General features: G+C 50.3%; 1 protein-coding gene across 1 annotated transcript in view; it reads right to left on the reverse strand.

Moving 5' to 3' along the window:
* The window catches only part of LOC135826450 (protein white-like), a 36,955-nt gene extending 8,955 nt beyond the window's left edge, over positions 1-28,000 (reverse strand). Inside the window, exons 1-14 of the mRNA XM_065339059.1 lie at positions 27,013-28,000; positions 24,416-24,569; positions 22,759-22,807; positions 18,866-18,933; positions 18,228-18,349; positions 17,476-17,547; positions 16,471-16,572; positions 12,273-12,439; positions 10,765-10,836; positions 9,955-10,057; positions 9,364-9,426; positions 5,712-5,749; positions 3,825-3,936; positions 1,940-2,077 (exon numbers count right to left, since the gene is read on the reverse strand). Coding sequence (XP_065195131.1) covers positions 1,940-2,077; positions 3,825-3,936; positions 5,712-5,749; positions 9,364-9,426; positions 9,955-10,057; positions 10,765-10,836; positions 12,273-12,439; positions 16,471-16,572; positions 17,476-17,547; positions 18,228-18,349; positions 18,866-18,933; positions 22,759-22,807; positions 24,416-24,569; positions 27,013-27,732 — 1,980 coding nt within the window. The 5' untranslated portion in view covers positions 27,733-28,000. The remainder of the gene's footprint in view (positions 1-1,939; positions 2,078-3,824; positions 3,937-5,711; positions 5,750-9,363; positions 9,427-9,954; positions 10,058-10,764; positions 10,837-12,272; positions 12,440-16,470; positions 16,573-17,475; positions 17,548-18,227; positions 18,350-18,865; positions 18,934-22,758; positions 22,808-24,415; positions 24,570-27,012) is intronic.

The following is a 28,000-nucleotide window of genomic DNA, read 5'->3' on the forward strand; positions in this document are numbered from 1 at the left end:
AGATCGCCAATTTATTTGAATTTAGCAGTCAACGCCGTCTTCTATCAGCGTTCACAAGCGTCTGCTTTTCTCAAAATGTCGTCGAAGTCACATGGATAGCTTTGCCAAGTCATGGCCTTGGGAATGAGTCCGTGTCGATGTCGTGTTTTCGTTACACGGTGAGTAAATTGCATCGCAGCTAAAAGAAACTATTTTGGTAACAAAACGAATTGGGACACATGCCGCTCGTCAACATTTACAACACTTCGTTTCGACATGTCCTCTCTGACTCCATTATCGATACGAGGAAGAACTCGTTTGCTGTAAACCAGACGTACATGACTGTATCAACGTGAGTGAGTTGTCATTTTTCCTGCTTTCGCGCGGAATATTTCTTCGAGTTCACAGTGAGTTTTTCCAGGCAGCGATCGAGTGCTCATACGGTAAGACGCCAAACTCCGCGGGCGATCGCCAGGATTGCAAATCTTTTTGAAACGGACTGTAGTTAAAACCATTCCCACAATTCTCACATTTAGCAGCTTGCATACGCCAAAGTTCTATGTGGAAAGCATGCACTTGCGCCATTTCTGCTGTATAAAAATGATCTTCCTTTACACTCCATAATCACCATTATCATCCTCTACTGATGGGCTGGACGGAGCGAAACAGCTGTCTAGAGGCGTAACGAAAGACAGTGAATTAAGACGACCGCTCAAGGGACCTTCAAAACTAACACTTGGCCTTCGTAACCAGGTGGCCTCCGTATCCAGGGTCAGTTGACTGAGAATGACATCCCTTGGTCCTGCTTGTCGCGGTCTTCTAGGACAGGTGGTCGCCTTATCCGAGTGGTCTCCGTGACAGGTTTTACTGTGTCTGCAAACGGAAGTGCTCTTGCCGTGCTGGTGTGTTCTGCGTCGTGCATTGGTTCGGCCAAGAGCGCAGGGTGGTGGCAGGTTGAGGATGTAGTAAATCGGAGCATGGCCGAAAGCTCTGTTTGTTTTAAAAAGGTTGTGAACACTAGTTCTTTTAAAGTCCATATGCCTAGTGCACATTGCCAAATATGGAGTACATGAGTACTGGCATGTGAGGATGTCAGAATCAGCAGCGGCACTGTTCAACACCCCCACACGACCATGCCCAGGTGGATGCGTACCAGGTGTTCATGGTACAAATTACGTCATGGTGCAATGGGCATATTTTCACAATAATTATTTTTTCTTTCTATCCACGCTTACCCAGCTAGCAGCACTGGGAAGATTCAACGGATCAATTCAATCTAGGGCGGGTGTGAATCGAGCTGATAACAGTACGTGCGGAGAGTGAGGATATTTACCTAGCTTTGCGAGCTGTGTAGGCTGGTACAAGAGCATTTTGATGAAAGAATGAGCTGTGTAGGCTGGTATAAGAGCATGTTGATGAAAGAATGAGCTGTGTAGGCTGGTACAAGAGCATTTTGATGAAAGAATGAAGCTACTCATACAGTAGAAGGATTTCGGCAATTATTTGTCTTTCGTTTCATACAGGGCAAAAGAAAGTTGGGATGAAGCTGTGCATCAAGAGGCTAGTGGTGAGTTGGTATGTAATAAAACCTGTAACTAAAGACCACCACGACAAGCGACCAACCTGGTACTACAGACAACTTCGCCAGGCACGGACGATCTCACATTCATATGGTTGTGCGGTGCAAACCTCTAACTAAGGACCACCTGCCACTAAAGACCTCTTTCTCCGGCCCCGATAGGTGGTCGTTAGTTACAGGTTTTACTGTATCTGGAGGTGTGTGCGTGTGGGCGTGTGTGTGGGCGTGTGTGTGGGCGTGTGTGTGGGCGTGTGTGTGGGCGTGTGTGTGGGGGGATGTGTGGGCGTGTATGTGTGGGGGGATGTGTGGGCGTGTGTGTGGGCGTGTGTGTGTGTGTGGGGGGGGGATGTGTGGGCGTGTGTGTGGGCGTACACAACTTACGTTAACAACTGGGTACAGGTTGGTGAAGGTCACGTTCGTTAGAATCATCATCGTAGCACCGACAAAGTTCTGAACGCGTGGCTGCCCATTGCCGGTGTCAATTTGCCAGAAGACTCCACTAAACAGCAACGCCACGACCTGGGAAAGATCAGGCCGATTAGGAAAAGGCAGATGGTGAGCCATGGAAAAAATAGCAACATGGGAAAAGTGGACACAAGTTATCTGATCGAGTCCACCACCCATGTGTGGGCGTTCTTCAGAAAGAAAAACAGACAGACAGACAGACAGACAGACAGACAGACAGACAGACTGGAAGACAGACAGACAGACAGGCAGACAGACAGACAGGCAGACAGACAGACAGACAGACAGACAGACAGACAGACAGACAGACAGACTGGAAGACAGACAAACAGACAGACAGACAGACAGACAGACAAGACAGACAGACAGACAGACTGGAAGACAGACAGACAGACAGACAGACAGTGGTCTGCCCGTCTGCCAGTCCAAATTATGAATCCTTTGCCTGGACCTGTGTTGGTGGGTCAATGTTTCGGTATCAAGATTCGTCAGGCAAAACAGAGAAACATACTGATTGGCAGACACGCACCCAGACACCAATGCATACATCAGGGGCACAGCAACCGGTCCGGCCGGTCTGGCTTTGGCCCGACCACTTTTTCTTAGCACAATACCAAAAGTGCCCAGAATGCAGGATTTTGCACCCTAATTTCAAAACTTTCCCCTGGGAGACCCCGCACCCCAGGACTTTGAGGACTTTTGAAATTTATAGGGAAGTTAAGCCTAAAATCAAATTTTCACCAGTTGTAGTCTTCGGGGTGCTGAGTCGAATTGTCTTGGTCCGAGAAAGCTAAGACGCTTCCTTCCTACTTTAATCCCAATCGGACTCGCGCACTTCCACCGAAACTGGGTGACTGCGCCCTACTAGATGGGGATTTGTATGCAAAATGTCACTAAAAGCGCCATTTCGTTCTTATAAAAGCACGGATGACCGCGATTGGCCCATATGTTGTAGTCTTTTGGACGCTGAGTCGACTGGTTTTGGTCCGAAAAGGCTGCGATGCAGCGTTCGGCCCTTATTCCCAATCAAACATGGCTGAACAAGCAGTCACGTGCTCCTGCGTACACCAGTCACCTGGTCACTGTGCCTGCAGGCGACAACTTACAGCATGTTTGGGCGAGTTTCTGTCACTAGAGTTGAACCTTTGAGTTGAACCTTGGTGTGAAAGTTGTCGCTGCTGGCGAGGTGACTAGGTGACTGGTGTACGCAGGAGCACGTGACCGCTTGTTCAACCATGTTCGATTGAGAATAAGGGCCGAACGCTGCATCGCAGCCTTTTCGGACCAAAACCAGTCGACTCAGCGTCCAAAAGACTACAACATATGGGCCAATCGGGGTCATCCGTGCTTTTATAAGAATGAAATGGCACTTTTAGGTACATTTTGCATACAAATCCCCATCTAGTAGGGCGCAGTCACCCAGTTTCGGTGGAAGTGCGCGAGTTCGATTGGGATTAAAGTAGGAAGGGAGCGTCTCAGCTTCCTCAGACCAAGACTATTCGACTCAGCACCCCGAAGACTACAACTGGTGAAATTTTGATTTTAGCCTTAACTTCCCCTTTAAACAGTGTGTGGGTTCATAGCAACCCACTCATGTCGCATGCCGGTGTGACTTTTTCTTCGCCACCAGTTGTCACCCCACCCCCATTAGCCAACCCAGTCAATTTCACCGGCTATATCACCTTGCTCTGAGTAAGACCGCTTGAAATGTGCTTGGATCCATACAAAAATTTTGAATTTTTGAAATTGTTGCTATGCCGTGATGTAGCACTTTCAAGCCCTATAGTTAACGCTAGCTCACCAATGTCTGGAAAAGCTGAACGACTACAACTTGAAATTCACGAGTGGTGCTGATCCAGCTCCTCCACATGATATAGTAGAGTTGAGTGTACCACGGCTCTCCTCGCGTACAACTGCAGGTATGTGTGTGTGTGTGTGTGTGTGTGTGTGTGTGTGTGTGTTTATGTGTGTGTGTGTGTGTGTGTGTATGTGTGTGTGTGTGTGTGTGCGTGCGTGTGCGTGCGTGCGTGTGTATGCGTGTGTATAATGTCAACACGTGTGCAGATGCACATACACACAAACACACCAACGCAAGCACGCACACGCACACCCACACACACACACCCACGCACGCACGTACGCACACACACACATGTGTGTGTTGGCCATCCACTCAATCCCACATGTATGTGCGTACGCACATACACAGTCACATATGCCCAGATACACATTGACAGACGTACAGGCAGACGCACAGACAGACACCCACACACACAGATGCACAGAAAAAGAAGAAAAAATGAACAGCAGTAGGTTACTAACAGAAGCAAAAACTTGGTACTGACGAACATTCACATTTCAACCATATTGGTCCTCTTCATTCTGAAGAAGTGTCGAAGTGTTAGGATATTGAAACAGTGGATTCTGTAAGTCTACACACATTCGGCCTCCCAGGGCTAAAACCCATTTCGGCCAATTCAAATTTCCAGCCTGTACTGCTGCCGCCTGTATACACTCACACAGAACCATACAAAACAAATTTTCGGCCGCAACAAATTTTCGGCCAAACAAGACCAGGCCGAAGATAGCCGAAAATAAATATGCGCCGAATATCTGTTGACTTACATTAGCAGGATTGGGTACCTCACTTCCGTTGAGGAGGCAATGGCAACAAGGGCGAGGATATGGATACTGAACTCACTATGGCGAGCTCATCGATACAAAAATGTTTCTACCGCCTCTTTCCCCTACGAATACGGTCGAAGTTGACTAGTGGCTACCTCTACCGCTGCTCACAAAACAGATTTGGATTGGTATAATTTCCCCGGGCTCTGCTCTATACCTTAGTTTGATTGTTCAGAAAAGAATGCTTTACCCCTTGGAGGTACAAATCATCTCCATTCTATCTCCCTTCCTGACGGTGCCTGTCTTTTTTCTCCCCTCCCCATTCTCTTTCTCCCCTCCCCATTCTCTTTCTCCCCTCCCATTCTCTTTCTCCCCTCCCCTCTTCTAAGTTGTCACCTTGTGAGAGGACACCATTGCCTGTTTGGTCGAACGGCTATGAATAAAAGCATAGTAAACAACAAACAATACCGTTCTCTGGCTGTTTGCAATGAATGGTGTTACTGAGTATAGGGAGTAAGGACTACTAAGGTAGAGAGTGCTCAGCGCTCAGTGATCAGCGCTCCGTGATCAGCGCTCAGTGATCAGCGCTCAGTGATCAGCGCTCAGTGATCAGCGCTCAGTGATCAGCGCTCAGTGATCAGCGCTCAGTGATCAGCGCTCAGTAATCAGCGCTCAGTGATCAGCGCTCAGTGATCAGCGCTCAGTGATCAGCGCTCAGTGATCAGCGCTCAGTAATCAGCGCTCAGTGATCAGCGCTCAGTGATCAGCGCTCAGTGATCAGCGCTCAGTGATCAGCGCTCAGTGATCAGCGCTCAGTAATCAGCGCTCAGTGATCAGCGCTCAGTGATCAGCGCTCAGTGATCAGCGCTCAGTAATCAGCGCTCAGTGATCAGCGCTCAGTGATCAGCGCTCAGTGATCAGCGCTCAGTGATCAGCGCTCAGTGATCAGCGCTCAGCAGTGATCAGCGCTCAGTGATCAGCGCTCAGTGATCAGCGCTCAGCAGTGATCAGCGCTCAGCTTTCAGTGCTCAGCACTGTGACTCAGGGTGATCGGTAATCTTACCATAGCTCCTGCACAGCTTTGTCAATTGCTCGAGTATCCTGAGCAGCAGCAGCAATAGCAGCACCAGCAACAGCAGCAGTAAAAGCAGCGACAGCAGCAACAACAGCAGCAGCAGCAGCAACAACAACAACAACAGAGAAAACGCAATTAAGCAGCACCCATATAATTTACAGCAAAAGTTAGTCATACTCTTGCTTAATACATACTCTGATAATACATACTCTGATAATACATACTCTGATAATACATACTCTGATAATACATACTCTTGCTTGATACGAACAATATCCGGAACACGGGCGTATTCATCCATGCTGAAGTATTATGTATGTTGGGTTAAGAAGTACATGTACCTCGAATGCTAAGTACACTTTTCATGCTGCCCATGGGGTTACTTCTTATCAAAGTTCCCAGGCACATAGCCTGAATGGGGCACGTGTACCCCCTAAAATTTTTGACCGAGGTTCAGCATGCACATAATGACCCTGAATGACATGCACCAGCCATCCTACACATATGCGGCCGTGCTCCCCTACCCCGCTAAAAGAGGCCGTGCTCCCCTACCCCGCTAAAAGAGTCCGTGCTCCCCTACCCCGTTAAAAGAGTCCGTGCTCCCCTACCCCGCTAAAAGAGGCCGTGCTCCCCTACCCCGCTAAAAGAGGCCGTGCTCCCCTACCCCGCTAAAAGAGGCCGCGCTCCCCTACCCCGCTAAAAGAGGCCGCGCTCCCCTACCCCGCTAAAAGAGTCCGTGCTCCCCTACCAAGCTAAAAGAGGCCGTGCTCCCCTACCCCGCTAAAAGAGGCCGTGCTCCCCTACCCCGCTAAAAGAGGCCGTGCTCCCCTACCCCGCTAAAAGAGGCCGTGCTCCCCTACCCCGCTAAAAGAGGCCGTGCTCCCCTACCCCGCTAAAAGAGGCCGCGCTCCCCTACCCCGCTAAAAGAGGCCGTGCTCCCCTACCCCGCTAAAAGAGGCCGTGCTCCCCTACCCCGCTAAAAGAGGCCGTGCTCCCCTACCCCGCTAAAAGAGGCCGCGCTCCCCTACCCCGCTAAAAGAGGCCGCGCTCCCCTACCCCGCTAAAAGAGGCCGCGCTCCCCTACCACGCTAAAAGAGGCCGCGCTCCCCTACCTCGCTAAAAGAGGCCGTGCTCCCCTACCCCGCTAAAAGAGGCCGTGCTCCCCTACCTCGCTAAAAGAGGCCGCGCTCCCTACCCCGCTAAAAGAGGCCGCGCTCCCTACCCCGCTAAAAGAGGCCGCGCTCCCCTACCCCGCTAAAAGAGGCCGCGCTCCCCTACCCCGCTAAAAGAGGCCGCGCTCCCCTACCCCGCTAAAAGAGGCCGCGCTCCCCTACCCCGCTTAAAGAGGCCGCGCTCCCCTACCCCGCTAAAAGAGGCCGCGCTCCCCTACCCCGCTAAAAGAGGCCGCGCTCCCCTACCCCGCTAAAAGAGGCCGCGCTCCCCTACCCCGCTAAAAGAGGCCGCGCTCCCCTACCCCGCTAAAAGAGGCCGCTCTCCCCTACCCCGCTAAAAGAGGCCGCGCTCCCCTACCCCGCTAAAAGAGGCCGTGCTCCCCTACCCCGCTAAAAGAGGCCGTGCCCCCTACCCCGCTAAAAGAGGCCGCGCTCCCCTACCCCGCTAAAAGAGGCCGCGCTCCCCCACCCCGCTAAAAGAGGCCGCGCTCCCCTACCCCGCTAAAAGAGGCCGTGCTCTCCTACCCCGCTAAAAGAGGCCGCGCTCCCCTACCCCGCTAAAAGAGGCCGTGCTCCCCTGCCACGCTAAAAGAGGCCGCGCTCCCCTACCCCGCTAAAAGAGGCCGCGCTCCCCTACCCCGCTAAAAGAGGCCGCGCTCCCCTACCACACTAAAAGAGGCCGCGCTCCCCTACCACGCTAAAAGAGGCCGCGCTCCCCTACCCGCTAAAAGAGGCCGCACTCCCCTACCCCGCTAAAAGAGGCCGCGCTCCCCTACCCCGCTAAAAGAGGCCGCGCTCCCCTACCCCGCTAAAAGAGTCCGTGCTCCCCTGCCACGCTAAAAGAGGCCGCGCTCCCCTACCCCGCTAAAAGAGGCCGCGCTCCCCTACCCCGCTAAAAGAGGCCGCGCTCCCCTACCATGCTAAAAGAGGCCGCGCTCCCCTACCACGCTAAAAGAGGCCGCGCTCCCCTACCCCGCTAAAAGAGGCCGCGCTCCCCTACCCCGCTAAAAGAGGCCGTGCTCCCCTACCACGCTAAAAGAGGCCGCGCTCCCCTACCCCGCTAAAAGAGGCCGCGCTCCCCTACCCCGCTAAAAGAGGCCGCGCTCCCCTACCCCGCTAAAAGAGGCCGTGCTCCCCTGCCACGCTAAAAGAGGCCGCGCTCCCCTACCCCGCTAAAAGAGGCCGCGCTCCCCTACCCCGCTAAAAGAGGCCGCGCTCCCCTACCACACTAAAAGAGGCCGCGCTCCCCTACCACGCTAAAAGGGGCCGCGCTCCCCTACCCGCTAAAAGAGGCCGCGCTCCCCTACCCCGCTAAAAGAGGCCGTGCTCCCCTACCCCGCTAATAGAGGTCGCGCTCCCCTACCCCGCTAATAGAGGTCGCGCTCCCCTACCCCGCTAAAAGAGGCCGTGCTCCCCTACCCCGCTAAAAGAGGCACCAGCTACATGTACATCCCTGTTTCCACCGTATTCATTTGAGTTCCAGGCAAAATAGTGAGTTCACACAAAACTGCTGAACTGCTCCGATGTACGATTATAGTACTCTCTTAGAGGGCTAATCCAGTGCACAGGGAAGTCCCTGTGCTGGATCCATGGCAACTTCACACCTGTGCGCTGAGAAAGAAGAATCCACGAGCGGGATTCAAACTCAGCACCCATACCTGCCAAGTATCCAGATTTTTTTGGGATTATCCCGCAATTTTGGATGAACTCCCGCGATCCCGAAATTCCTGTCGAATATCCCAAAATTCACTGTACAAGAAACAAGCTTGATGTTGTACTTGGAGCACTTCAAATGACTTGTCACAAGCCAGTAGTTGTCCTTATTGATCCCGGACCGACATAGCCTGCAGTACCTACCAGTGGATCTACTAGTACTAGTGCTCCTTCCATGAGCAGTGTCTGAAAAACCTCCGTTTTTGAGTCTTGAACATGTGTAAGTGTGATTTGATGATCACCATCAATCATCTATTATCGAAATGTTGGTGCAACTGGTGCCATCAAAAGTTGAAAAAGGATTTTTTTTGGTAAAAATATGACATATCCCGAAAAACCAGGGCAAATCCCGGGATTTTGCCATGGCGATCCAGAAAAAGCACTCTCAGTACTTGGCAGGTATGAGCACCCCTGTCTTTCCGGGACAGTGCCCTGCCGATTAGGCTACCGGGGATCACACACACACACACACACACACACACACACACACACACACACACACACACACACACACACACACACACACACACACACACACACACACACACACACACACACACACACACACACACACACACGCACGCGCTCACACGCACGCACGCACACACATACACACACGCACGCGCTCACACGCACGCACGCACACACACACACACACGCACGCGCTCACACGCACGCACGCACACACACACACACACACACACGTGGCTCCTTCTTGCTACAGGTGAAGGCCGTTGCGGCATTGCTAAGGTTACCTGTTCCGGTGCCTGGGCTATGCCCGCTGCTTCCTCCTTGGTCTTGTATGCATCAGTAACAACCTGTGCATGTGTGTACAGACAAGGACAATGACATCACAAGATGACATCACACGATGACATCACACGATTACATCACACAATGACATCACACCAGCACAAAGGGTCTTGTATGCATCCCTAACAGCCTGTGCATGGATGCAGACAAGAACAATGACTTCACACGTGATCAATCACCTTGGAAACTTTCCCATTCCATCACGTCTTAGGGGCAGTCCAAGGCTACCAATAACATTTTCAAAAAGAAGATATTTCGTTTGGGGGTGGGTGGGTTTGATGGAGTTTCGTTTCGAAAATAATTATTGAATGCAGATGGAGAATGCCCAGTTACTTTTGGTTGTTGAGAATTGACATAAATATTTTATTGGAATCCGTTTTACCTGCAGAAAAGGTGGGTGGGTGGGGGTTAAAACATGCTAAAACTGTTCATTTTGTAAAAATAATCGGGAACCCCGGACGGTCTCTTTTCGGTAGTTTGAACTGTAGTCTAGGAGAAGGAGGATTGCGCTAGTGCTGCTCCTGCTGCAGTACCTTGACTCTGGCCCGACTTTCCTCCTCCTCGCCGGGTGCTATGGACAGTGTGTTGATGTAGAAGTCGGCGTAGTTGTAATCCGCTGGGCAGACGAAACCCAGTCTGATCCACACACATGCACACAGCACGCACGCACACGCACATACGCACACACGCACAGACACACACACGCACATACGCACACGGACACATACACACACACACAGCATGAACACACACGCACAGCGGATCGTGACATACAAAACAAAGAGCTGTAAAATAGGGCAATATGCTCTAAGAAAGCTCAGAGTTCGTCCTTTGTGCACTCATTAGCGTAGCCTAGAGAAAACGAGGCCAAACCTGAGAGCAATAAAAAATAAATTTTCCAAAGCCAGATTTAAACAAGGCCCGAACGTACCTTGTCAGAGTGCTCAAACTAACAAGTCACTGAGCTCTGCTTAGCACAAACAGCATATATGCAGCCGGGTTCAACAGATCATCTGCAAGGTGAAAGGACCACATTTGCCTACATCGTGGGTTGGTCAACTGAGCTTCCCACCAGCTCGTCTGCACCTTATCTGCCAAGGTGGGTCAGGCGTGTAGCCAGAGTGGGGCATGGGGGGGGGGGGGGGGGGGAGGGGGTAGGGGGCACATGCACCCCCTAAAAATTTCGACCTAGGTTCAGCATGCACATAATTTCCATGACTGACCTGCACCGGCCATCTTACACATATGCGGTCGTGCACCCCTTCCCCCCTAAACGGGGGACCAGCTACGCCCATGCGGGTGTTGTGCATGCAGGTACAGTGTGCACGAGTGTTGGCCATTACCTCGCAAACTCTGCCGGTGCTCCTGCAACACTTCCCAGGTACGCTGTTCGACCCTCGGCAAACAACAGCAACCTGCAGCACAGAACAGGAGAATATGAGACCAGGAGAATCGGAGAGGAAGCGGAAGACAGTGAGCCAGCACTTCAGGGAGGCACTCATCAAAGTGAGCAAGATACACGAAGACAATGCCTGAAAAGTACCGGGGACAAGTACTGAACAGAAGACAAGAGACCATGTGTGTGATAGATAGCAATCCAACAGTCCAAGGGAGTGCTGGCTCGGTGTTTGATTGTCATCTTATATGCACATGGTGTCTTGCAAGAATACCTTGTCATACTTTTTTGCCATTGTTTATGTGTTATTCATCACTATGAATTCTTTATAGTAGTCTGTGTTGAAATCTGTTAATTAGTACAACGATGTTTCCTGACGAGTACTGTGTGAAAGCTAGTTGGATGCATTTTTATAATTTTCATCGTTCCTATTACTGTTCTTCACATTACATTTTCATCATAGTTATTTCTTTGTCCATCACCACTAAGGCACTTTCTCTAGAATTTGTTTCGTGACATCTCAATAAAACCTTCGTGATATGATGCTTCAGCTGATTCTGCTTATTGCCATCCTCAAACTTTCGTCACCCCGCCGCCTGTTCACTTATAGTACACGCGTATATGTTTTACCTAGCGCGGGTGCAGGTTTACCGTTGCCCAAAGCTGTCGTTTGCACTTGTTGATCACCTATCGTGACCACTCATTTCATTCGAAATTTCGACTTGCGGATGCTCCGTGATGAGACACTTCAGGTGAGGACGCAGCAGGCCAGATGATGCGGATGAGCTCGCGAGGCAAGTAGTTTTCGTGTCTACTGCCAATTGCGACAGCGCAAATCAGGGATAGTCAGAACAAATGTGAAGGGGGGGGGGGGGGGGGGTGTAGATCGTCCGACCCAAAATTTTGTGATTTTACCCCAATTTTTGTTTCGCCATTTTATGCTGTGCTGCTATATGATGATGTGCAGTTATAATGCATATAAAAATGTGTAAAAATGTGGTGCTCACACTCTGAACGGTGGCACATTCATTTTGAGGCGGGGGGGGGGGGGGGGGCAAAAAGCAAAGGAGGCCGCAGCGCCAGCTCGCCGCTGTGGCGCTTTGGTGAGAACCCTGGAAATGGAAGACGCTGCTCAAAGTCAAATCGAAAATGCCCAGTATCCAGCATCCGTCGCTGCACAATGTCATGGGCGCGTGATCAAAAGTCTCGTTTGCGATTCACGCCGTTTGATTTTCGGGAAGAGATGCTGCCAGTGCCATTCAACCATTCGTGGATGGATTAAAAAAATCAATTCACGGGCGAAATTATTCTTATTCTATTCTTTTTATTCCAAGGTGGCCTGACGCCCACAAGGAAGATTGATAAGTGTGATAGAACTCGAATGCACCTGCTGTCGCATGAGACTGCATGCGAAGATGGCGGCTGAATGCAAAACCAGAGAGCATCTGAACATACTTGTGAAATCTTAGGAAGACTTCCGAGGGCGGTTGATGTATAGTGCAGATGATGGTGCGTCCGTTCTCCGCCAGCGTCTTCAGGCTGGCAATCACCGTGTTGGCGGCAAAACTGTCCAGGCCCGAGGTCGGCTCATCGGCGAATAGCAACGGCGGATCTGTCAGCACCTGCACATGTCACACGTGTATGTACAGACAGACACGTATGTCACACGTGTGCGTACAGACAGACACGTATGCAGAGAAAGATACTGTAAGTCAGCAAGTATTCGGCGCATTTTATTTAAAACAAACGGCGAGGAAACAATAACATGACATTGTATATCAATTTTCGGTTATTTTCGGCCTGGTCATGTTTGGCCGAAAATTTGTTGTGGCCGAAATTTTGTTTAGCAAGGTTCAGTGTGGTAGTGTATACAGACGGCAGCAGTACAGGTTGAAAATTTGATGCGGCCGAAATGAGTTTTAGACCTGGGAGTCCGAAATTTGAATGGGCCGAAAATGTGCACACTCACAGTACCGTGCGGCACCAGAAGGCGCCTAGGACACCATCAACGATGAGCCCAAGACAATCGCTGCTGATAAGGGCCTGGAGGGCCGCATCGACACCATGGCAAAGGCAGAAGCTTTCGTCACCATCAAGGACCACAAAGAAAACTTTCCCAGGAACATGCCATGCCGCTTAATTAACCCTGCGAAGCCGGAGATAGGCGTTGTCAGCAGAAAGATACTAAGCGGCATAGTGGAAGCACTGCGGGACAAACCCAACATCAACCTATGGAAAAACACATCCTCCGTCATAAACTGGTTCAAGGCAATCGAGGAGAAGGCTAGCCACACGTTTGTGACGTTTGATATAGTGGATTTCTATCCATCTATTTCCGAAAACTTGCTGCGCCTAGCCCGCGCCTATGCTAAGCAGCTCGTGGCAATTCCTGACAGTGACACCGGCATATCACTACATGCGAGGCAGTCACTGCTATTTGGAGCTAACCGAACATGGGCAAAGAAAAACAGAGACGGGCTGTTCGATATTACCATGGGATCCTTCGATGGCACTGAAGCATGTGAGCTGGTCGGCGCCTTCCTCCTGAGTAAACTCGAACAGCACTTCAGCAGTGGCTCGGTAGGCCTTTACAGAGACGATGGCCTTGCTGTCCTTCGAAACGCGACTGGCCACAGTGCGGACAAAGTAAGGAAAGCTGTCATCGACACCTTCAAGACGCTGGGGCTAAAAATCACGATAGACGTCAACCTGAACGCCGTTAACTACCTAGACATCACAATGAGCCTCTCCACAGGAACCTACCAACCGTACCGAAAACCCAACGACACCCCACTGTATGTCAACGTCAACTCCAATCACGCATCGCAAGTCCTTAAGAACATTCCAGCTGGAATTAACAACCGACTGGCAAGCATCTCCTGCTCAGAAGCGGTGTGCGGTGACGCTATTCCCATCTACGCGGAGGCCCTCAACGCCAGCGGCCACCCTAGCACGCGAGAGTTCAAACAGAAACCGAGCAAAAAGAAGAAAAGGAAGAGGAAGGTGATTTGGTACAACCCGCCCTACAGCCGTAATGTGAAAACAAACATTGGTGGAAGATTCCTTGCCATCATTAAGAAGCACTTCCCCCCACAGTCGAAGCTCGGAAAAATATTCACACAAAAACATCATCAAGATCAGCTACAATTGCATGCCAAATATGGCTGCACGCATCAAAAGCCACAACAAAGCGGTTCTCCGCCCGCAAACGAAAAAACTGGAAAAAGCCATGCAACTGCCGAGACAAGCCATCTTGTCCACTCAACGGTGAATGCCAAACGACGGAACTGATATATGTAGCATCCATAACGTCAGGCCCCACCAAGAAGGAATACACCGGTGTGTCGGTGCCACCGTTCAAGTCACGCCATGCTAACCACATGACAACCAGATACGAAAAGTACTCCAGCAGCACTGAATTCTCCAACTATATCCGGAACCTGAAGAAATCCAACGCCCAATACGAAGTCGAATGGAGCATAAAGGATCGCGTCCGGGCATACTCCAACATCACAAAGCGATGTTCCCTCTGTACCAGAGAAAAGCTCCACATCCTGAACACGCTAGGCGGTCACCATCCAGCCTCAACAAGCGCTCTGAAATGGTGTCCAAGTGCCGACACGAGAACAAGTATCTCCTAAAAAATCACGGTGTCACCTAAACATGTCTCCACAGCCTCCTGCCCACACCATTCACGTTCACACACCTTGCTCATAACACCCTGCCCACACCATTCACGTTCACACACCTTGCTCATAACACCCTGCCCACACCAGCCATATACATTTACACTGCGCTAATATCATACTGCTAGCTCTACAGCCTCCTGCCTACAACATCCACACGCATTGCTCACCACCTCCTGCCCACACCAGCCACACACTCTGCGCTAACACTGCACTCCTAGCCCCTGCCTTCAACAACCACACACTCTGCACATAGCCTCCTGCCTAAAATAACACCGCTAGCCCCCACATTCTCACAGTGCTTTTTATACCGCCCTCTTCTGGCATATAATTATACCGGCATGGTCGGCACCCAATCTTCATGTTGCCTGATGATTGCGAGAGTATGAAACTTGAAGTAGCAGCAAACAAGCCTTGATTGTCCGTGTTGTTCTGTTCTGCAGACTTACAGTACAACGATTTTAAAACACACACACACACGCACGCACACACACACGCACGCACGCACGCACACACACACACACGCACACACGCACGCACACAACACACTACAATACACCACTATAATGCCCACCCGCAGACGGGAACAACATACACGGGGGCGGATCCAGGAGGGGTCCAGGGTTCCACGGAACCCCATAAATTTCGCAAATGTCCTACTGGAAACCATAATACTTTATTGTGCATGTACTCGTACATAATAATTACGACAGTCAGACCTCGCTTATCCGCTCCTCTTTTATCCGGATCCCTCGCCATCCGGAAGAAATTCGTTGGCTACCGATTTACAGCATGTGCCATGCATACATACAGTATGTGTGTTCGATTATCCGGTTCCCTCGCCTGTCCGGATGTTTTTTTGTGGAAAACAGATGTGTGCGGTAATGCGAGGTCTGACTGTACCGACTCAACCTGTGGACAGCATGCTGTTTCGTCCTTTGTGGACTCATCAGCGCAACGCAGAGGAAATGAGGCCGAACCTGATAGCAATGAAAAATAAATTTCCAAACCCGGACTTAAATGTCGCAATAATGTAGTTAGTGTGTGTTGGCATCCACCGATCACACTGCCATGTTTGCATCTGCCGCGCACCGTTGCGTCAGTGCTTTGCTCACTGCACTCACACTGTCAGTGCATAGATTTTGGTGCGCTTAGCCTGACGTCGCACAACTGTTTCCTTTGAACTTTTGCTCACTGCGCTTACATTGCCAGCGCATGGACTTGGGCGCGCTTAGCCTGACGTTGCACAACTGCTTCCTTTGAACTTTCTCTTTCTTTCTTGCTGCTGGCTTCACTTCAAAGTCAAATTAGTGGTGACTTTTAGCTTGTGCCAGCATCAAATTTTCACCCCCCCCCCCCCCCTCAACCCCTCCCATCTTTCTAATGGTACTAGGGAACATTTACCTCTATCGCTCCTAACTGGTCATTTGCTCCGCTAGTTGCGGCTCTTTACGAGCCAGTTGTTGCCAATTGCAAAGGCTTTGCCTTGCAACCCGATTGTGGCACAATGTGGGTTTATTGCGGCTCCTCGCGAGCCAGTTGCTGCCAGTGGCCTGGCATTGCTTTCCAGCTCTTTGAGCTTTTGAATTACAAGACCAGTTACCCGAATCAGCACACTACTAGTATCTCCAAAACAATTCCTCGTTGCCTATGGGCTGAGTACGAGTGTGTGAGGAATATGATGCTAACCAGGCCCAAACGTACCTTGCCAGAGTGCTCAAACCGGCAAGTCAGTGAGCTCTGCCGAACGCAAACAGCAAAGGCACTACCCCACTTGATAGTGCTTGCACGTTATTTCTGACGTGACGCGAAAGTTCAGCTCGCGTTATTTGGCTCGCGCTTCGAAAAACAACACGAGTGATCTGCAGCTCACGTCGAAATTTGGAGTTTTACGCCAAATTTGACGTGAAATTGCGCGTCATGTCGGAAAAAATGTGCATCTTAACCTCTCTATTATCAATAATCACCTCTGCGGCAAATGCCAGTCTCTTCGCCTCTCCGCCGGATATGCCTCGCGCGCCAGTGGTTGGGTGGCCAATTCTGGTCGTTGCAATACCCTGCAGGCCAATCTGCATACAGCACAGCGCAAACAAGACACACAGAACGAGGTCAGCGTTTGCTCCCGGCTAAACGAAGTCCCTCACACTTCCAGTTTTGTACTATTGAATAATTATATGGACGAAGTATTTAGACAAGAGAGTAGCCAAGAGTGAGAAGGAGAACTAGAGAACCACTGGAGCATGCGCTCTTCTATACTTGATGGGATCTCATTGCTATGGTGAAGGAGCGGGAAATACGAATAGCGAGTATTGTACGGTCTTAGTATCAATACACCGGGGCAGCGACTCAGGACCACTGGCAGCAGGTTCTGATTGTCCCGGTAGCATCAAGGCCTTTCATGTTTTGCATATGATATGGTGGGTACACATGCCCTAAACCATGGGAAACACGTGCCGATGGCCGAAAAGTTGGTCCGGGTAACAACCTGACCTACTGGCCCGGTTCCAATGGCGGGCATGCAAAACACAGAACAAGTTGCAGTTTCGAAAGGTTGAGATTTTCGGCTCAGCAACATCAGCAAGCCAAGAGGTATACAAGTTGAAGCCATACTCTCAGGTCGGAAACCCCGAACAGCACACACACACACTCACACACACACACACACACACACACACACACACACACACACACACACACACACACTCACACACACACACACACACACACACACACACACACACACACACTCAGAGGCGTCGGACACGCAACGGTCACTACGGTATTGACCGTACCACTCTCCTTCCCAGGTACACTGGGAATCAATGAAAACCACAGATCTGGGGTGTAAATTCCAAAATTCTCAAAGGAGCCAGCCACCACAACCCCACAAGTAAATTGTAGTTCAGGTGGCTGACCGCATCGCCCTAAAATACCTTCCGACGCCACTGGTACTACATGCAGTGTACACCTACCTCCTCCATGACCGAATCCACATGTTCCTCTCGTTCCTTTTCACTCAGCCGGTTATCCATTCTCAGCATGGCCTAGGTGCAAACAACAACGGTGATGACAACGACAACGATAAAACAAAGATAACAAAATCGCTTTAACAGCAGCCGCTAAAATGAAGAAAAAAGAAAGGACCTACCAAGTACAAGTTACTAGTTATAACTAACAGTCCACCAAGGTAACCAAGGTAACCAAGGTAACCAAGGTAACGAGATAATATACAGTCAGATAGTGCGACAACAAGGCACAAAACTGACAAGGATATTGAGACATTCAACAACCCGACACCTAGCTCCAACACGTCTACATGTACATGGCGCTAACCGACAACCTTCCAACTTGGAACGCTCGGGTTAGGAAAGGTCCAAAGAGGGGAAGGAAAGCGCAACGAAGAAGAGCACGAGCTACGCCCCGTGGCAACAAAGAATGCCGAAAGTTACTGGATGATGACGAAACTAGTAAGACTATTGGACATACCAGCCTTATTACAACTTGACGACGCAAAGCAACAGACCACCCAACTGGGGAGGCTCAAGTTTATGTAAAAAAAACATAGAGGGGGAAGCCAAGCGAAGACGAATTGTGCATCTTTCCAGTCATCACAACACAAGTTGCAGATGACTAAAGCATGCACACCCGTTTGCCTTGGAAACCCCAGGTTGCCTTGGAAACCCCAGGTTGCCTTGGAAACCCGGGGGGGGGGTGATTTATGTACCTGAATCATGAGATGTTCCTTGACGGTCAGGTTGGGCAAGAAGACGTCCTTTTGCTGAACGTACGCGGCCGTGCGGCGAATGCTACTGGTAGACACCGCCTTGCCGTTTATAGCTAATGTCCCTGGAGAGAGATAGAGATAGAGAGAGAGAGAGAGAGAGAGAGAGAGAGAGAGAGAGAGAGAGAGAGAGAGAGAGAGAGAGAGAGAGAGAGAGAGAGAGAGAGAGAGAGAGAGAGAGAGAGAGAGAGAGAGAGAGAGAGAGAGAGAGAGAGAGAGAGAGAGAGAGAGAGAGAGAGAGAGAGAGAGAGAGAGAGAGAGAGAGAGAGAGAGAGAGAGAGAGAGAGAGAGAGAGAGAGAGAGAGAGAGAGAGAGAGAGAGAGAGACAGTGAGAGAGTGAGAGAGGGAGTGAGAGAGATAGAGAGAATGTGTGTGTGTGTGTGTGTGTGTGTGTGTGTGTGTGTCTGTGTGTGTGTGTGTTGTGTGTGTCTGTGCTAGCTAGGGCCTAATAATCGTATCGCAAAGACGTTTCTGCCAGTTGGAAAAACACATACGAGGACCTAGGTAAAAAGAAATCATAGTGATGGCTCCTGGGCTTTCAAGCCCTCTCCTTACTTTAATTTTACTTAAAAGCATCTTACCTTCAGTTTCAAGGATGCTAGCTGATCGTCCCGACAAGAAATTGAGAAAGGTCGTCTTTCCAGCGCCGCTAAATTCATCAACGCACACGAACGCGCCGGGGCACATACACACACGCACACACACACACACACACACACACACACACACACACACACACACACACACACACACACACACCACACACACACACACACACACACACACACGCACACACATGTACAGTCAACTGCGCATATAACGACACTCGGCGGGGCATCAAGAAAAGTGTCCATATTCGCAAAGTATCGTTATACCCGAAGTCTCATTATAATTATGTATTACAGTGGGATGGGACTTTGCTCTGGGCATGGAAATTCTGTCGATATTCGCGAATTGTCGTTATATCCGCAGTCGTTATTAGCAAAGTTGACTGTATGTATGTCACAGCACGACGGGGATTACTTGTCAGTCAACAGATAGCCAACAACCCACAACTTCTGGGTATGCACTCAAGTACGTGGTGCAAAATTCACGTGCGGGGCTCATGAAACCTGTGGATATGTTTGAAAACCTGAAGAGCACAGCGAATTCAGGTGGGTCGCAATCTGTGGGCGCAATCTATGGATTTCTCTGAAAACATGAAGTGCACAGCGAATCCATGTGGGGCGCAATCTGTGGGCCCAGTCTCTGGATTTCGTTGCCAAACATGAGGAGCACAGCGAATCCGTGCGGGGCGCCATCTTCAAGTAAAATAGTCAATCTGAAAAATCCCCAGATTGCACAACCCTGCAAGAATCTGTTGAGAATCCTCAGATTGCGCTGCGCCAAGTGAAAATTCCAAGAATGCGCAGGCCATCATTATCTGCGCAATCTGAAAAAAATGTTTTTATTTTTATTAAAGAACTTTGAAACTCCACTGTAGCCTTGTGATATTTTCAGCACACACAACTCGCATATCATCCCTGATGATGTCGTTTGTCAGGGCCTACGATAGTACAACATCGTAGTATCATTCCCAATGCGATCGATATCGCTATGCCAGCTTCTACAGTTCGTAGACGTACGGTACAACCTGCAACAAAACCTATAGTATGGATAAAGTGTGGACCTCAACAGAAAAACCCCTGATGATGCCCTCCTGGGTGAAAATTCGGACAATTTCCTATACATGGTGTCACCAAGGACTGTTTGTGTGTGTGTGTGTGTGTGTGTGTGTGTGTGTGTGTGCCCACGGTCAGCAAGGGGCGACACGTATTGGGCCAGCTTCGGGGCTGCTCGATCGCAGGCGCGCGCAGCCGTTGTAAATGCCAGAGGCTTGGATTTTGAATAAGGCACAGGAGGCGACAGAGGCGCGCTTCAACGGGGCAGTCGTCTGGAAATGCGTTCATGCTATCCACGCTGCATGTGAGGGATTAACTCCGTGCTAGACTTCCGCCATTAAGGACGAGAATGGAAACCTGTGCCAGTCGACTGAGGATCAATGCAAGCGGTTCCAGAGGCATTTCACATCTGTCCTGAACCCAGAGAGCTCGTACAACCCCGATATCATGGCTTGCGTTGAGCAGCGACCTGTAGTGTCGAGCCTTGAGGAACCACCAACCATGCATGAGATCTCCAAGGCCATTTCTCGACTTCGCAATGGCACCGCTGCTGGTTCATCGAGGATACAGCCAGAGTTGCTAAAGTTCGGTGGCGAGGAGCTCAACAACAAGCTCATGGAGCTGTTTGGAGATGTGTGGCGAGATGGCTGCGTTCCGCGGGAGTGGGCGGATGCTACCCTCATCCCCATTCCAAAGAAGGGAGATTTGTCGCAGTGCGACAATTGGCGGGGCATTGCGTTGCTGGATGTGGTCGGCAAGGTCTTGGCGAGTGTCCTTCAGAGAAGGCTGCAGGTATTCGCAGAGGAATTTCTCCCTGAGTCCCAGTGCGGGTTCCGGCGAGGGCGTGGCTGCTCTGACATGATCTTCACCGTCCGACAGCTCATGGAAAAGTCAATCGAACATCAGGCCAAGGGATTTTTTGTGTTTATCGACCTGAAGAAGGCCTATGATTCAGTGCCCAGGGGGTGTCTGTGGCAGGTCCTCGGCCGTGCGGGAGTACCAGAAAAGCTTATCAACATCATCCGGTCGTTCCACGACCCCATGTCAGCATCGGTGCAGTTCAACAACATATTATCAGACCCGTTCAGCATTGGCAATGGTCTTCGCCAGGGGTGCTCTATGGCGCCGGTCCTTTTTAATATCTTTATGTGGGCCGTGATGACCCAGTGGCAACACCGCGTCAGGAGAGTTGACGGGGTTGGCTTCGAGCTCCGCTCAGCATACAGCAGCGATTTATACCGTAAACCCCGCCGTGACGACCAACACCATTGCCTAACAGATTCCCAGTTTGCTGACGACTCTTGTTTATTCGCTACGACTCGGTCTGGAGCGGGGGCAGCATTGTGCTGTCTTCACGAGGTGGCGTCGGGATTCGGCTTGACCATCAGTGCAACGAAGACTCAGTTTGTAGTTGTTGGCCCCGGCATCACGCTTACTGACCGCGCTCCCCTCCAACTTGGTCAAGCGGAGGTGGAATGCGTACCGCATTTCAAATACCTCGGTTCTGTAGTGGACAGCGGTTGCCGTTCGTCCCGGGACATCGCCGCAAGGATTGCCCAAGCCTCCAGGGCCTGCGGTGCTCTTCGGAGGTCTGTATTCTCGAATCCACATCTGCTGATGCACACCAAGCGGTGCGTATTCAATGCTTGCGTTCTGTCCCTGCTGTTGTATGGCTCTGAGTGCTGGACGCCCCTTCAGCATGACCTGCAGAAGCTCTCAACCTTCAGCATGAGGTGCATCCGATCCATCCTCGGGGTCTCTCGAAGCCGGATGTGGGACGAACACATCACCAACGAAGAGCTGCTGGTGCGCTGGGGAGACTCCGAGACGATTAAAGACAAAATTGCACATCGGCGGTTGGAGTGGTTGGGGCATGTGGCGCGGATGCCGGACAACCGCATCCCAAAACAGGTACTGTTTGGCTCCTTCTTGCAGCGTCGCCCAGCACATGGCCCACGCCGCAGATGGAAGGACTGTGCTGTCCGAGATCTACGTGCCCGTGGCATGGAGGCATCATGGTATGATGTTGCATGTGAGTCTCGCGCGGAGTGGCGCAGCACCTACCAAGAGCCTGACAATGTGCCTGAGCCTCCGCCCCGAGTGGTATGTACGGTATGCGGACGGGATTTTGCACGGAAAGGAGACATGGCTCGGCATAAGTGTCTGGAGGAGCGTGCGCGGCCTGTGTCTGAGCAGCGGGGCGCCAGTCAGTGCGGGCGGTGTGGGCGGTGGCTGAGAAGCCGCGGTGGCTTGGTCCGGCATGTGTGTGCCTCGACGGTGGATGCCGCAGTGCCACCTGGAACTACCGGAGCGTCGGCACCGGCGGAGGGATGTTGTGCCGCGCATTGTGACAGGTGTGGTCTCTGCTTTCGCGGTGTCCGGGGACGGGGAAGGCATCGCTGTTCAAGGGTGGCGCAAAGACCAACAGCAGAGGAGCGCTCAGCCTTCCAGCACGTGTGCATATGCGGCAAGCGGATGCGACTACCCGTGCACCTGGAGCGTCATCGAGCGTCGTGTTCTCTCTCTCTCTCTTCTCAAGTTTCCCAGTGATGGGATCACGTGACCCTTTTGCGGCAGTGACTCTACAGGACAGGACAGGACAGGTGTGTGTGTGTGTGTGTGTGTGTGTGTGTGTGTGTGTGTGTGTGTGTGTGTGTGTGTGTTGCGAGTTGGGTGTGCTGAAAATCTGAAAAATACCCCAAAAAAATACCAAGCCATCTGCAGATTGCACAGGCAATCTGAGGATTGTCATATTGGGCAAATTCTCAGATTGCGTGGAACAGCTACCTAGTGTATGTGGAAACGGGACCCACCTTGCACCCATCAGAGCCATCAAATTGCCGGCCTCCACGCGTCCATTCACTGCGGGTGGAAAAGAAACATCAAGTGGATCGTGGACACACACAACACACACACGCACATACTTGTACTGTCAGGAGGCTCCATGGCAAAGGAAGATAGAGTGTGATGGAGTGTGAGAAGATCTAGTCAACATGGCGAGAGCAGCATAAACCAGCAAAAACCAAAACTACACACGTGGAAAAAATTTCATATATAATCAGCGAGAGCAACAGAAAACAAAAATACACACATGAAAAATATTCAAATATGCGCTCCCAAACAGGAAAGAGCCGAAAATCCATTTTCGGAAAACCATGCACTTTCGCCACCACACGTCCGAAAGTTCGACTACTTTTTCGACTCTTGCCGCCACATTCCGAAAATAATTCCGAAATTCGGAATGCAAAACCTCTCTATTGTCGCTTATCTTTCGACAATTTGAACTTAGACTTTGGACATCAACGAGTGCACTTGAGACGATAAAACTTGGTGTGATGGAAGGTAAGGTACAGAATGACAACTGGCCATGAGGAATTTATTGTCCAAGGAGGAAGGGTTCATACTTTTTTGGTCCACCTCGTCGCTGCTCTCGGCGCTGGTGACAAATATTTTTCGCTCAGGATCGGTGTCGCTTTCGCAAGCTCATCTCTCTTCCTCTCCGCTGCCTGGCTATTTTCTAAAGGAAAGTCGACCGTGACGATCGCCTTCTCTATAGGACTTCGCGTAGGCAGCACGACTGCCTGTGTGGTTCAAATCAGTCGCCACTCTTTGCAAGATTTATTTTGAACGATGATGACTCGTACAGTACCGTAAAAGCCAGTAAATAAGTACCTGCCCGAAAGAAAGACCCCCTTCATTCTTTTGGCTCTGTCTGTTGAAGTCAAGTCAAGCCCGATAAACATACTGCCCGAAATAAGTACCGGCACGATGCGCACATGCAGCACGTACATCGACATGCAAACGACTTCTCCACTACACACAAGTCAGGTCCGAAAGTTGTTCGTGCCCGAAAGTCAGTACCTGCCCGAAAGTTAGTACGGGTGCGGTCACTAAATTCGAAAGTAAATACGTACTTATTTACGGACTTTTGCGGTACTTGCAAGTCTCAACGATTCGCTGCATACTCCGAGCGTTGAGCTGGAGGTGAGCGAACTACGATATCATCCACTCCATTAATCACCCAAGTCCACAAATGCAACTTCCCAGTGTGAGTACCCGATTCTGAGCAGACAGGGGAAATCCCCCTCCACTCCACGAATCACCCAAGTCCACAAATGCAACTTCCCAGTGTGAGTACCCGATTCTGAGCAGACAGGGGAAATCCCCCTCCACTCCACTAATCACCCAAGTCCACAAATGCAACTTCCCATTGTGAGTACCCGATTCTGAGCAGACAGGGGAAATCCCCCTCCACTCCACGAATAACCCAAGTCCACAAATGCAACTTCCCATTGTGAGTACCCGATTCTGAGCAGACAGGGGAAATCCCCCTCCACTCCACGAATCACCCAAGTCCACAAATGCAACTTCCCATTGTGAGTACCCGATTCTGAGCAGACAGGGGAAATCCCCCTCCACTCCACTAATCACCCAAGTCCACGCAGCAGAGAGGCGTCTGTGGTGGCTTACCGTCGTGGAGTATGACTTTATCGGTGCGTGTCTTCGCACGTTCATTCTTCGGCAGAGTGATGGTGACGTGGTGCCAGCTCAAGTCCACATTGCCACCGAGCGTGGCACGCACACTAAACTGAGACACGCTGCGGCCACCACTGGTCAGCGATACCTGCCAGTAGGGCCGGTTGAGGCACATACAGGTACACACACATGTGCACACAAACACGCACCCACACACACGCACACACACACACACACGCACACACACACACACACGCACACACACACACACACACACACACACACACACACACACACACACACACTTGTACTTGCTCACTGCCAAAACTGGTCACATGGGTCTCCCCGGGAGAGGGGAGAGAGACTCAAAAGGAATCGTGGAAATATGACTCAATTGGCTATTGAACCACCCAAGTGCCAACACCCCCTGAAATCCCAAACTCACGGTCTCACCACACTGTGACCTCAGTAAGTGGGTGAGGACAAGGTGCAGAAAAGGGATTGACAACATCAGGGTATCCGTCCTGGGATCCAACTGCAGTTACCCCTGCCTCCAATGAAGGTAATACTTGCTACTAGTGTGGGTGGCTAGATCAGAGTGGATATGATAATTATAAGCTTCACTAGCACCATGATTACACAAGAGTTGATCTAGCCAGAAGTCGTCAGGCGAAATTACTGGTCAGTCTGCGACACGCTTTTTTCACAAAAAAATTGCGTTTCACCTGCTGGGAGAGTATGCGTGTACTCGAGTCTCATCCTGAGCACGTTTTTTTCTTCTTTTTTCAGCTCCAGTATAGCTGTATTTTTCATTGCAAAGCCGTCCTCGATTGTCGTTGTTCAAACGAAGTGGACATTCAATCATGAAGGCAAAGGACATAGGAGCCTGATTGGAGTTTCTCGTGGCATAGGACGGCCACACAGAGACATTTTTGGATTTTCTGAATATAAAATACCGTACACACGATGCTGAGATCAATTTGTGCGATATCAAATTGTTTGTGATCTACCACATCGAGCAGAACGGGATCCAAACACAAGCTTACCGACGGTTAGGCTGCCGACCTGACTTGACAAATGATCCCTGGCTTCACCAGACGCCAGAAGTCGGACACCATGTCCTTTGCCGCGACGTCCATCTCCAAAAAGAACTCCATCTTCGTCGTGAAAAGGCTTGAAATACTCAATATTCAACCGAGATTCGCGGTCTCACCCTTTCTCAGATCGAATCATTTTTTGTTGTAGCAGTTGCAGGGCAGATCCCCGCCACTACTTCAACAGGGGATGGCTCCAAAGCATGCCTGGAACAAGCCATATCGAGGTTGCAAGCCACCCCTCTCAGCAAGAAATTCAAAATTTCAATGGTGGAAGATATACTATGAAGAGAATTCGCTTAGTATTGACTCCCATTGATTTTCGCTACAGTGAAGCTTGGTTATAACGACACCCGAGATGGAACGCCAAAAAAGTCCTTATTTGCGATCTGTCACTATATCCGATCTTGGGATTTCCAACACAATATGCACACCAAAACGCGGCAAAATTAATTTTCTGCACAATGGTGCTTTTTTCAACTCAACACAACAAAGAGCAAGCCCTATCTGCTGTCTATTGAGCTGTGTACAAGTCTTATCATGATTATCAAAGTGATTTCTCGGAGAAAGAAGCATGGCAAATGTTGCGAAAATCCGTCACAGAAGATACGGAAGGTATGGAGGGAGGGTAAGTGCGCACTACACCTGTACACAGTACACTTATTTTACCGTCAGTAGATCTACGACATGTCGACACTCCTTCAAAGTTTCCGGGCGTGTACGAGTGTGCAGTGCAGTGCAGTGTACAGTTGATGTACACTGCACTGCACTGTACGATCTTGTGCACCCGGCCAGCGGCAAGTCTTGCACTCGCGGCAGCTGTGAAAGCCAGAATCGATCGTACAGCGTACGTCGCAGTCGTGAGAATGTCGTTATTGACTCATTTTCACACTACGGTGCATGGCAATTTGGTCGTTATTCTCGATTTGTCGTTATTCGAGTTGTCGTTGCAACCAATCTTTTTTGTACACAAATCAATACAAAATTGCTGCTGCCATGGATTTTTCGTCGTTGTAGCTGATCTGTCGTTATAACCAATGTCGTTATAACCAAGCTTCACTGTATACCTAAGCAGTCAAATATTCCTGCATATTTCACTCCTTAGGGATATTGACTGCTTATATTTGACTGCTTAGGGTTGCGCAGTTGAACGGTGCCTAGTGCAGCATTGTCACTGCATGAGTAGGTGGTGTTGCAACGGTTGTGCAATCATAAAACCGGGATTCATGAGGTTATTGTTCTAGAATTTAAAATACGGACTGTTTGTCGTGATAAATCTAATATTGACTTCGTACTTGGTCAGTATAGGAAATAAAAACCTCGTAAAAGACCTCGGCTTTTATTTCCTATATTGACCTCGGACTCAGTCAATATTAGATACGTAAAGAGAAAAGGACTTATAAGTGGACTGTGGTGGCCTAACTCGTTACTATTACTTTTCTCTTTACTAAATTAACAGTAATGAATGGTTACAAGTAGTGTTGACTGGGAACTTACCGCTAGCAGTGGCCGTTGCTGTTGCTTTCGTCCTACATCTTCCGGCACACTTGTAGCCTTGTTTAGGACACTTCCCATACGAGCCAAATCACCGGTGTCGCTTGCTCCGTGCGCTGAATCGGCAATCCGAATGAGCCCCGAATCCACCTCCTCGATCTCCCGCTCGTGCTGCAAGTGAACGTCTTTCTTCGATGATGTACTGGAGTTATAAGACAGGGGTGCTGGCCCTGGACTTTGTCCGTTCGCTTCATGATGTGTGTGTTCAGCGGGGTGGTGAACAGCATCATTGAGAACATCTTGCTTGTCGAAATTTGAACACGTCGATTCCTCGTTGGATTTCTCGCCGACGTTTGTGCTGCTGCTGCCGGTTGTTGATAAGCTTGTTTCTTTCTCCAACGTAGCGACAAGAAGCAAAAGTGCTTCTCGTGTATTTTGGCGCACAAGTCCCTCATTGGGTCGTTCAGGCCGGCTAATAAGCCCCTCCACTGGCTCAGCACTGATGGACGCCGCTTGTTGCTCCTGGTTCCAGTGTGACGAACTCGAAAATTCGCAGTCCTCTCCCACCCATTCGACGCCGGCATCTCGTGTTAGCGCGTAGCCCTCGCCGGGCATCAACGCTGGGGTGCTGACGTTGCGCCGATACACGCTAAAACTCTCGCTCTGGTCGTCGTCAAGTGACAGCGGGGGATTGGCGGAGCGCACATCTCCATTCATCATCATAAAGAGAACGATGCGTAGATATACGGACAAAACAGACCTCACTTCGTGGGGGTGGATCAGGACTACGACTACAAAGTCAATGGAAATGTAGCTAGCACCGCTCTACAGTGTTCTGCCAGAATAGAAAAAGACAATGCAGCTCAGGTCTACTCATGATCTCGACCGCCTTGCATAAACATACTGAGTTACTGAGTTACTGAGTTACTGACTGAGTTACTGCCATTGAACAAAGAGGTAGATCTACATGTAACAACGTCATTATGTTACC

The sequence above is a fragment of the Sycon ciliatum genome, chromosome 10, assembly GCF_964019385.1.
Source record: "Sycon ciliatum chromosome 10, ocSycCili1.1, whole genome shotgun sequence".
NCBI classification, from domain to species: domain Eukaryota; kingdom Metazoa; phylum Porifera; class Calcarea; order Leucosolenida; family Sycettidae; genus Sycon; species Sycon ciliatum.